Here is a 13,067-nt window from a genome sequence, read left to right on the forward strand (position 1 = left end):
TTATTAAAGTACATTTTTAATTAAACTATATAAAATAGAATAATTGTAACCAACAGTATAGTAATATAAAAATTTAGTGAGAATTAATGTGCAATTTAGCAAGATAAGTTGTAATGGAATGAAGAAAAGTCACGTAAAACAAATTTCTTTTCCAATATTTTAGTATTGGAAATACTCGAATTTACTTTATCCTTAATAATCAATCAAGAAGAATTTTTGATATAAATAATAATGCTGTAGGATATTGGTTGAAGATGCTTTTTGGTTATATTTATCTATTAATCATCCAAAATTAACCATTCCAAAATTATCTTACCACTATAATCATTTATAATGAATAATATGATCAAAATAATGTCATACAATAATTACGTACATGGATAGTAATTAGAAAAAGAACAAATGATTTATAGAATATTTGATAATCAATCAATTCTAATCAAAACCTGTTTTTCTATTGTCTTCTATTTAAATCGTCAACAATTTTGAATTAATACTGATAAGCTGCAGCAAATATTTTCCCAACAAAAAATTACTCTTACCATTTAATTATGAATAGTGCTCTCGCACGAGCTGTGCCAGCTCGAGCCAGCAGGACCCCGAAATATATATGTAGAGGTCAGGTCCAGAAGTGGTCCAAAATACGCATTCTTTCAGGGCCGGAATTACGATAATTTCAGCCATTATCTAAATTAGAAAATATTATTTTGGCTGGGATTATCCATAAAAGGAATGATCTACATGATTTTTTTGACTCATTATACGCAAACTCTGACCTGACCTTTTATGTATATTTTGGGGTTCTGAGCCAGCTCGTCTTGTGAGCCAGGTATATCAAGCCAAGCCGAGCTGCGGCTTGCAATCAGTTAAGCTCGGTTCGCGAGCTCTGAGGCTAAGCAAAAATTATATTTGCATAGGTGATCATCAGCTGATCACTTCGCAAAATCCATAATTAAAAATCTATTAAATCGTCAAGCTTGAGCCAAGCTACCTAAGACTTGGCTCTGCTCAACTTTAGGTTGGCTTGAAATAAGCTGAGCTCGGCCATTATAATCGAGCCAAGCCCACAATAAAATTATTACTATAAAGCTTAAAATATTATAATATGAAATGTGATGTAAAAAAATTTAATATAATAATAATTTCATTTATTCACAAAACTTTATAAAATGAGCAAAATATTATTCATATAATTAGAACATAACTTCAAAAATCCATTTGTGTTTTGAAATAATTCTGTAAATCAATAAGTATGAAAATAAGATTAGAAAAATTCAATTTTCGTTAGATTTGGCTATTAGATTGTTTTATTTAAAATCTGCAATAGATAGTTATAAATTCTTTTGTTTTAAAATAAACTTCGTAACATTTACATACAAAACTTATACAGTTTTGTTTATTTATTGAATGAAAAATAATTTTTTAGGATTCAAATAAAGTAAAATACGAGTGGAAATTTATGAACATTTTTATTATGAAATTACTTTATAGTCAGGAGATTACATTCTTAAAAATTCTTAAATTTATTGGTAGGCAGGGTAGGCAGATCATCCTCTTTGTAACTTTTAAATAAAATTCACTCGAATTCAAAAGTCAACCAAGTATTAATTGATATCGGGCTTTGTCCAATAATATCTTTACGTTATAGCGACCGAATTCAAATTCGGATTAAAAAAAAAATGTTTAATTGTGAAAATTCAAAATAAAAAACTTCTTATGCATTATTATTTTTATAAAAAAAGATAATTCTGATGATACTCTATGTAAGAAAAATGCATATAATAAACGTAATAGTTATTTCACGGGGACTGTGGATATTGTTACTATCGATTTGCGTCAGGGTCACGTGATAGTAACGGAAATTCATGTCACGTTTATCGTAAAATAAAATGAAATAAAGTATATATGTAAAATTAAGAGTTATATGTATGATTTTAAAGTGTATATTTATTCAATGTAAATAATAACTTAAAATAATCAAGCAATACAATAAATAAATGCTAATACATAATAAATTCATAAATAATATCAGAATAGAATATTGCTGCCTCTGCCGGCGATCTGCAATATTACCGAATAAACTATACTAAAATTTAACACTAAATAAACCTTAATTATCCCCTATCCCCCACTGTTCGCCCGCTCTATATATATTGTTCAAAAATTCGGTATAAATTATACTATGTATAAGTTAAACTTCGTATAAATTATACCAAGTATAAATTACACTTAGTATAAACTATACAAAGTATAAGTTACACCATTACACTGCGGATCGCTGCTAATTTCTTGAACTTTCCATGTGGCACAGATCCGCGTAACATCAGCCCCCCTAGAAAGGGTGAGCTCCTGCGAGCCCTGTATTAAGATCAGGGTTTCGGCTTCACGCAACTGGCGAGCAATCGGTAGTAATTGACCATAAAATTCGTCTTCCTTCATTTGGTCAAGGTGATGTGGTCGTATATAGGTTACTGCATACAAATTAGCCAATCCTCTCGCCTGGAACAATTCGTATACACGCTTAGCCGTCTTCTTAAATTCACTAGCGCCTTTATTGGTGCTGAATAACTCTCTTATTCGCCGGGCATCTTTCTTCTGCCATCCTCGTAGAGTTAGAACTTCCCCTAAATAATAAAAGGTCTCTATTCTATGTAATGTTTTTCGCCTATGGAAGGAGGGTTGTTGCGTTAAATGTAATAATGTTTCTAATCGTTGTTCATCATCCTGTCCTACATAATCCGGTACAGGAATAGTTGTCACTCCTTCCTTTCGCAAATCCTCCACACATTTTTCCAAAACAGTTGCACAATTCCCAATAAAATCGTATAGATGAATTTCCTGTATTCCAAAATTATTACTGAAAAGGATCCGGTCAGAATCAATCGTAAGAACATCATTAGGTCGCCTTTCGTGTAACTAATGTTGTAGAAAAATCTTTAATTGCCGGATAGTTTTCTTAGAATATGTCTCCATTTTTACGTCAAAATGACTCCATTCTGGCGTCCCTTTTATATTTTCCTATTTTTCTGGAAAATTGTAGAAGATTCATGTCGTATCCTGCATTGTTTGATTACCTAATCGTCGCTGTTCACTCTCCTTTCAAAATATGGAAGGAGATGATTTGCGTTTACTAATTTCTTACGTAAGCGACCATCCATTGTCCGCAGCTTATAGGTTCCATTCGGTCCTATATCGTGTATGTAGTAGGGTCCGTTCCACTTCGGATCCAATTTCCTGGCCTTAAAATTCCGAAGTAGCACTCTATCGCCGATTTGTTATCGATGTGGGCGAACTTTCTTCCCATATTGCTCAACTTGTTTTTCTTGGGATCGGTGAATATTTTGCTGCGCCTTGCGATGATCTTCTTCCAGTGGTCCAATTATCTGATATAGTCGCTTAAAATATGTTGCTGTAAGGTCTTCAACTTGTTCGGAACTATCAGGTTGACTAGAGATTTGTAATTCAATCGGTATAGTAGCCTCTCTCCCATACATCAAATAGAAAGGCTCATAACGGGTCGTGTTCTGTCGCATGGTGCGATAGGCAAACAAGGCGGATGGGAGGTAGACGTCCCAATCCTGCTGATATTGGTCAGAATACTTGGCCAAAAGTTCGCACAAGGTCCGATTGAACCTTTCGACCAACCCGTTCGTCTGTGGATGGTAAGCAGTGGATAACCGATGTTTTACTCCCAGCCGATTACATAACGAATCCAGAAGTTCATTAACGAAATGAGTTCCTTGGTCAGTTAGGAGTTCCTTTGGGCAACCATGCCGACAAATGATATCGTCATAGAAAAACGGAACCACCGAAGCGGCCTTAGCATCTGGAAGGGCACGAGCTTCCGGCCACTTCGTTAAGTATTCAGTGACCACGACGATATACCGATTTCTGGTTCGCGTTATTGGTAACGGTCCCACAATATCCATTCCGATTCGATCGAAGGGTCTTCCTACCTTGATGGGATGTAACGGTTCCGATTTTATTGGCGGTTTCCGTTTTTGACATATTTCACAGGTCTGCACATATTGTTTAATATCGTCTTCCATCTGCGGCCAATAGTACCTTTCACTAATGGTCCAATAGGTTTCATTAAATCCAAAGTGTCCGGCTAATGAATCACTATGGAAATTATATAAAATCGGTTCCACCTCGCTAAGTCGAAGGACCCGCAAAGGTCTTTGAGGGTTCCGATTATTTTTCTTGTATAAAATTCCATTAATAGAACAATAGTGTCGAGCTTTGCTTTTGAAACTACGGATTTGTGTGGAATCCATCGTTTCTGGTAGAACGAGATCATTCAGATATTGTAATAGTTGGTAATATAGCGTAATATCCATGGTTGGGTTAGATCAAGCCGTAATCTGATAAGAGGTGTCGTCCAGAAATACAATCCCGGTAAAATTTTACGATTTTGTCAATTCCTAATGTATTCGCGATAGACTGTCGACGTTCGTATGTTTCTTGCCAGCGCGGTGGATAATCTTGAAATCGTAGGGTTGGAGTTTCATGACCTAGCGGGCCAATCTTCTGGTAGGAGTTGCCGAGTTAAAAAGATAACACAATGCTGAATGATCCGTTATAAGAGTAAATCGCTTTTCATGTACATAAGGGTGGAAGTGTCCAACGGCCCACACAACCGCTAAACACTCAAGTTCGGTAGCCGAATAATTCCTTTCGGCTTTGCTCAATGTCCTACTTGCATATGCAATGACTCGCTCGAATTCGTCTTCGTCCTTCTGAGCGAGGATAGCGCCCAATCCCAAAGTTGAAGCATTCGTCAATAAGATGAATTTTTCGTCAAACTTCGGGTATGCGAGAATAGGCGCTTGAACTAAATGCGTCTTCAATAAGTCAAACGACTGTTGTTGCGCCTCAGTCCATACAAAAGGACTGTCCTTTCTTAATAACTTATTTAAGGGATTTGCGATCTTTGAGAAATCTTTGCTAAATCGTCGATAATAAGACGCTAATCCCAAAAATCCACGCAATTGGGTGACGTTCCGAGGTATCGGAAAGTTTTCCACCTTTTCGATTTTCGTGGGATCGGTGCATATTCCTTTGGAACTGATCACATATCCCAGAAACGATAGTTCTCTTTTTATGAAATAACATTTCTCGGGATTCAGTTTCAATCCGGCGTTCTTAAGTCGGTTGAATACATTCCTTAAATGTTCCAGATGTTTTTCGAACGTTGTTGAATATACGTTCAAATCGTCAAGGTACACCACCACGAAATCCCATAGTATCCCCTCCAATATCCCGTTCATCAATCGCTGGAAGGTTGCCGGTGCATTACACAAGCCGAACGGCATCACCAGGAATTGATAGGTACCATACTGGGTAATGAAAGCCGTTTTCTCTCTGTCCTTGGGATCAACTTCGACTTGCCAGTAGCCGCTGGCTAAGTCCAACGAAGTGTATTACGATACATGTCCTAAGGCGTCGAGCATATCGTCTATTCGTGGTAACGGATAAGAATCCTTTTTTGTGACTTGATTCAACTGACGATAGTCCACGCAGAATCGCATTTTCCCATTCTTTTTCCGAACCAAAACAACAGGAGATGCCCATGCGCTTTTGGATTTTTCGATGAGCCCTTGCTTCAGCATCTTTTGGATTTCTTCAGCTATGAATTGTTGTTCGGTTCGGGACGTTCGGTACCACTGTTGTCGAATCGGTTTAGCATCTCCGGTGTTGATCGAGTGATACACTAAATCTGTCCGACCCAATTCCACAGTTGTCCAAGCAAACAAATCCCGATACTGTTCAATCAACTTCTGAAATTCATTCCGTTGAGTTTTGGTTAGTTCTCCAACATTCGGTAGCTTTGATTCTCCCGCAAAGATATCGGTAATTTCATTATGTAAAAAGGGTAACGCAACACTCCGTTTCCTTATCTTTCCGATTTCTTGCCTTCCACAATAATAACATCCGATGGCCTGTTGCTCATGCAGAATCGCATCAACATCTTTCGGTGTAAATTCGACTGATTCGAGGTCTTGTGATCGTTGTTCCTTTGTAGGCGGTTCATTCTCTTCAGGCGTAACTATACTCATCGTGGTGACGATTTGTTCCGGGACATTTTTCACTGCCGTATATAAAGTAAAATCATTTTGGCAGGTTTTACATCCTCTTGCTTTACCACATAGGCAAAGACTTTTGCCTTCATTTCCACAAATTTCTTTTCGAGCTTTTTCCAATTGGAACTTTCCGTCTAAATATCGGTAATAATTCCAATGGTAGAAGCTTCTTTGCAAATAAAACCCTTGATTGATGAGAACTAGATCCCCACTCGTCGTACTATTTTCTTTTTTCAGTCCAGACGATTTACGTTGCTTTAAAGTATCCGTACTGTCGCTTTCGAACTGATAGCAACAATAAACCTTTTCTTCTAATTCTTCCTCTTCGTATTCATCGTCAGACTCTTCCTCCTCATCTCCATCATCATCGTCCTCTTCCTCTTCACTTTCAACTATCCTCGCCTCTTCCTCTTTTTGTTTTATCATTCGTTCGTGCGGCATCATCCGATATTCAACAGGGATTTCCACTTCTCGGCCTTGCCAAGTGAACAACAACGTCGATGCCTTATAGTTTAACTGGGCTTGCACTTTCGATAGCCAATCGTTACCTACTATGGCACTATAAGATTCGGTATCGATTACTACCACGTTGATAAGAACAGTAACGCCACCAACGGTTATCGGAAAATCCAGCACTTCACCCAATGGCCGTTTCTTTTCCCCGTTGACGTTTATCATCACAATTGCAGATGGTCGGTCTATCGCAATTCCCAAGTCATTCAACAGCTGACAGGTAACAATACTACCAGCTGCTCCTGTATCGACAATTAATGGGATTCTTTTCCCTTTTATCATGGCGTCGCAATACATTGCTGTCGTACTTTGTACGTCCTGATGAGCGAATTTAGCGCTTCTAGTCATTGGTTTCCGTAAACTTTTTCCAACGTCGCTTCGAAGCTTTGGTGATATCTGAAATAGTTGTCCGAAGGTAATGTTTGCTCGTTGCTATTGTAAATCGGCAACTATGTTGTACGGTGGTATGTGAGCAGCTATTGACGGCTGAACCTTCGGTGTTTTCTTTTTCCGCACCGTAGCCTTCTTCTTTTTAATTTCGGTAGCCTGTTCTTTCGCATTGACGGTCATCGGCTCTCCTTCGCCAACATTATTAGTCGTTTGGATAGGAATCGGTATTGGTGCATACTGAGGATCTTCATGAGCATTTTCCTCTTCGATTATTTCTTTATTCGGATATGGAGTACTTCGAGTCTTTGGTCTATTCCTTTGAGCAGGGTAGGCTTGGAACAAGGTTACATACGAGGGATTTTGAACGGGTTTCGCACCTTCGCCCTCCAAAGGTGCACCTCCTAGTTTAAAGGCGCCGATTGTCCTTGCCCTCCCAATTGCTTCAACAGTCCTTGGAGCAAATTGGGATCAATATTTCCGGTTGGGTTGAAACCAGCCTTACCACCGGTAGTATTCTCCTTCTTTGGACATCGTCTGCTAATATGTCCAGGTTCCCCGCACGAGTAACATACTATTGGTGGTCTATCTGGAACCGATAGTTCTGGTCTCGCAGCAGGTGGTTTCCGATAACTACCAGACGGACGATTATCAATTTTCTTCTCAATTTCGGAAACTTGTTGCGCCAACACGGTAACTAATTTCGTCAATTCAGCCATCTCAGACTTGCCGGTTTGTGCATAATTCATTATCCGGGGTCTTCCAGAATTCATCGTCAATTCGCAGGCCTTTGCTCGATTAATGGCGTCGGTCAACGTTTGATCTCCAAAGGGTTTCACCGCCATGTATAATTCTGGCAATAAGCCAGACACGAACTTCCGGGCTTGTACATTATCCGGGTATGCAAATACCGGCTTGTTGATTCGCTGGTATAATTCCCTGATTGCTGACGCATATTGATCGACCATTTCGTTCGGTTGTTGTTGCCGTTGGTCCAACTCGGTGGACTACATTTCAACCAATGCAGGTGTTCGGAATTGCTGCTTGAACACATGTTCAAATGTGTTATTATTCGCTGCTCCTCCCCACGCGTTTATAGGGTTGTTGACAACCGTTTGCCACCATACTGCGGCCGTTCCTTTCAGATAGGCGGGCACGACTTGCAATTTGCGTGCTGCATTCCATCCATTTGCTGCGCATGCGTTATTGAACTTGTTTAACCATGTAATCGGGTCTTGGTTTCCGCCATAAAACGTCGGAACTGGTGCCGCTTGTACTCCCCGATTCAGCATTGCATTATTGTTAGCTGTTACCGCTGCGTTTAAATTATTTAACGCATTATTCACATTTTGCATATTATTTCCGCCAACTCCTAACGCATTTGTCAAATTATTCAAGGCGTTAAGGAGCTGGTTAGCATTAGGCATTCCTCCAGCTATAGCCGCCATGTCTGGTTCTTCTGGTTCGTTGAATAAATTTTCTAAATATAATTCTTCGTCGGTATAGAGTAAACCAGGATCTGGTGCTTGAAATAGGAAATCTAAGTGAAGGTCTTCGTCGGTATAAAGTAATCCGGCTTCTTCTTCTTTAAATAAATTATTAAGGTAAAGATCTTCATTGATATATAGTAGCCCAGGCTCTGGTCCTATTAGATCAAAGTTGATCTCTAAATCGGAATAGTTGGATGATCCAGTTGATAATTGTACAACAAGGGATTCTGAAGAATCGGTTAATACTTCAGATAATTCAAGTTCTTCAGTTTCACTAGTTGCTTCCAGCAGCTCTCCGTAAAAATCCTTCTCAAAATTATCGGTAAGGATACAAGCGTTGTATATCTCTTGCCTTAGATTGGTGTAAGGGCGAGGTATATCGGTATATCTTACAGTGAAAACCAGTGAATAGATAGCTTCCCAAAGATCCCGAATGGTAGGTGCGTCCGATAAATCCTCTAGTGCTTGTTGAGTATTACTGGTATAACTTCCAGTAGGATTTTCGGTTGAATACCAGTCCCAAAAGTTAACGAATTGTGGAGTATTGGGTCCAGGCGGGTAACAATATGGACAGGAAAGATCACGATGATAATACTGAACTTGGATTATATTATTGTTTAAACGTGTATGCCAACGATCGTGTATAGTATTCTGTTGAAAGAATAGGTTATAATCTATCATACAATAATCGGGTGGGTATCAAGTTTCTGGCAGAAGGCACCAAATTGTTACTATCGATTTGCGTCGGGGTCACGTGATAGTAACGGAAATTCGTGTCACGTTTATCGTAAAATAAAATGAAATAAAGTATATATGTAAAATTAAGAGTTATATGTATGATTTTAAAGTGTATATTTATTCAATGTAAATAATAACTTAAAATAATCAAGCAATACAATAAATAAATGCTAATACATAATAAATTCATAAATAATATCAGAATAGAATATTGCTGCCTCTGCCGGCGATCTGCAATATTACCGAATAAACTATACTAAAATTTAACACTAAATAAACCTTAATTATCCCCTATCCCCCACTGTTCGCCCGCTCTATATATATTGTTCAAAAATTCGGTATAAATTATACTATGTATAAGTTAAACTTCGTATAAATTATACCAAGTATAAATTACACTTAGTATAAACTATACAAAGTATAAGTTACACCGTTACACTGCGGATCGCTGCTAATTTCTTGAACTTTCCATGTGGCGCAGATCCGCGTAACATCATCAATGATTTTCACGGCACAGCCATGAAAAATGAGAGCAGTAATCCCGCACCCGTGATAAAAATAGTTTGCTATTTTTAGCATCGTCTCAAAATTAATCTGGGACAAGTTTACTTATTTTTATCTTTTTAAAATATTTATTTAAGTTATGCGTGTTAACCGCGTTTTTTTTGGTTTTTTTTCTTGTAAAAAAATAAAAAAATAAAATATTCTAAGTCTGTGCTTTTTTTTATTTTTTTCTTTCTTCATTTGAATATTTTATATATTTTATGTATAATATATTATGTTTTTTTAACAAAAATATTTTTTTATAAATATTTCAAATATTTCTAACGAAAAATACCTTTTATTTAATCAGTTTCATTGTAATAAAAGAGAAAATTTTATATTTAATAAAGAAAAAAATATATATAATATAAATAAATCAAAACACGAAAATAAAAGTATCTTTGAGTTTTTTTTAAATAAATAAATCGTGTGTTATAAAATTATTACATTTTTACTTATAGAAATAAAAAAAAAAATTGAAAAAGCGCGCAACTAATAAATGATAAAAATAAAGTAAACTTGTCCCAGATTAATTTTGAGACGATGCTAAAAATAGTAAACTATTTTTATCACGGGTGCGGGATTACTGCTCGAAAAATGATATTCCAGTGGCTTAGTAAAATAACTTATTTATCTCCGGTATCCGTACATAAAGCCCTTTAATATATACTTATTTTGACTAATAATGATCTTTTTATTCCAATATTGCTTTTTACCCATCTTTTTAAATAAACACCACCCGTGAGAATATCAAGAAAAAAATTCACAAATTTTAACTAGGAACCGTGGGATAACTTGTATTAAATACATACGAAACTAAAAATCATAATAATGTTTACAAATTGTTTAATTTGCTAACGAAGACTAGTATGGATTACTTTATGGTGAGAAAAAATTGTCAATCATAAGGCGCAGCACATATTTTTAGTTTAACTGACACCAAAAAATCTGCCCAAAAAATTCCGCACAGGCCGGCACTATGCAGTAACACGTGAATAAACAGTAGTGCGTGACAAATAGGATTTTGACTAACCGAAAAAAATCTAAGTCCCTCAGATACTTATAGAAAATGGAAACACAGAGGGACGTGACACGTGTGATGAATAAATTTTACTATGTGGATTAATTTTTTAGTACAGTGTGACATAGTACAAATCGTACAAATAACCTTAAATCGATATTTTTTTTTTAAAAAAAAATTTTTTTACAAGAAATGATGAGAGGATATTCATTAGAAAAAGATTTAAGATTATTAATAAATAATCCAAAATATAGTGACATAGAAATTTTATGTGAGGATGGAAAGAAATTATATGGTTGTAAAGCAATTTTAGCAGCAAGATCCGAAGTATTTAACGGATTACTTTATAATGGAATGAAGGAAAGTTATGAAAACAAAATTACTTTTCCAAATATTAATTCTTTTGGTATGGAGATTATTATGGAATATATTTATACGGGATCAATTAAAGAAGAATTTTTAACAAAGGATAATATAACTGAAGCATTTTACGCCGCAGATTATTTTCAATTACCAGACCTTCAGGATTTTATTATAAAAGTTTTCAAAAATTTCAAAAATATGTTAGAAAAATATTTTTCTCCGGAAATATTGTCTATATTTGCAGGAAAAATGCCATTAACAGAAGATAATATTCTATTAAATTTATTGGTTAAAGCGGTAGCTAATATTCCATTAAATACAATTGAATTCGATCGATTATCTATTAAAGGTCTTCAATATCTTTTATATTGTACACATGAAAAAAAAATTCCTTTTGCAACCCCAGAATATGAAGTTTTTCGATATAGTGCTATCCTTGCAGCAAAACAAGTTTCTAACGATGCATATAAAGCTCTTATGGAACGGGTACCGACCTTAGAACAAATAGAAAACTCTGTACAAGTACTAGAGAATAAAATAATTGCTGATCATCAAAAAATTGCTAAAGAATTGGAACCTTTAATTGAATTTATTGATTTCAGACGAATTCAAGGTCTAATATTAGTTGATATTATTGAGCCACTAGAAATTGTTCCAACTAAAATTATTTTAAATGTATATCGATATAATACAAAATCAATTAATTCCGATAGAAATTATATTCGAGGAGTACCCATTTATTTCAATTATATTTGGGATGATACAGCATGTGGATCAAAACTTATTATTGAGGATAATGGAAAAGTTATTTATGCACGAAATGATCTTGATTTACTCCATAGTGTTAGAGCTAAAATGATATTAGAAAATAATTATATTTTTGAATGGGATGTTATTATTGAAAGAACTTGTAGTTGGTCTTGGGTTGGGGTATGTGCATCAGAAAATTTTGATTATGAAATTCCTGCAGGAAAACAATTTTCTGGATGGGTATTAGGTTCCAATGGTAATTGTCGTAGTTCTGGAGTTAATATAGGAAATTATTGCCCATCATTCGGAGATGGTACAAAAATTACTGTCCACTTAGATATGAATAAAAGAACTTGTGCTTTTACAGTCAACGGTACAAAGTATCCAGAAGTATCAACATGGGATAATTTACCATCAAAGCTTTATCCAGTAGTATCGTTGTATTACCCTGGTCGATTTCGAATTCAGCCTCATCAGAAAAGAATTTGATTGTAAAAAACCTTTTGATATTATTTACAACTATAATGAAAGATTTAAATTCGTGGTCAAATTACTAATATAGTCAGAAATCATAATTTAGTGTTCAAGTCTTTTTTCAAATTACCAGAATAAACTACGAAACATGATTGGTTAGGGCGTTTAATGTTTTATATTTTAATGTTAAAATAATGCATAAAAAATTAATTAATTAAAATGAAAAGATGACAATAATATTAAACATGAAATTTTCATTTTCTAAATTAAATAGATCGGAGATCTAGGTTAAAGGTGCTCGAAAATTAGATATACCGATAAATTAAAACTTAATATAATGACAAAATTTTACTATCCCACTATACGAGAGAACATAAGCATATCAGATTTTTCAATAATTTTTGACACTAACATTTGTTATATCGTAGTTTGAATGAAGAAAGGGTTGTATACCATTTTTTGCTCTTTAATTTTGTAAAAGTTAATTATAGCAAAAAATTGGCATTCAGAATCCAAGTTTTCACCCTAAGTAAACTTGCGGAAAAAGCAAAAATACGTATAGGAATCAATTTTAATGTCTGTGTGGTGGTTTTACTAAGTTTTATTTGAAAAATAAACACAAAAAATTTTCTCGTTAACGGATTATCATCTATTTTTGATAGTGTCACGTGATCAAATGATCAATTATTTGGTAGTAATAATGAA

At 35.3% G+C, this 13,067-nt stretch overlaps 1 protein-coding gene across 1 annotated transcript; it reads left to right on the forward strand.

Moving 5' to 3' along the window:
- Window positions 1-10,962: 10,962 nt before the first annotated feature.
- On the forward strand, window positions 10,963-12,536 carry OCT59_000929 (uncharacterized protein). Its single transcript, XM_066139211.1, has one exon. It carries the CDS (start codon window positions 10,968-10,970, stop codon window positions 12,375-12,377), a length of 1,410 nt encoding a protein of 469 aa, XP_065988635.1. The 5' UTR covers window positions 10,963-10,967; the 3' UTR covers window positions 12,378-12,536.
- The last annotated feature ends 531 nt before the right edge of the window (window positions 12,537-13,067 follow it).

The sequence above is a fragment of the Rhizophagus irregularis genome, chromosome 1 (assembly GCF_026210795.1).
Source record: "Rhizophagus irregularis chromosome 1, complete sequence".
Taxonomy (NCBI): domain Eukaryota; kingdom Fungi; phylum Glomeromycota; class Glomeromycetes; order Glomerales; family Glomeraceae; genus Rhizophagus; species Rhizophagus irregularis.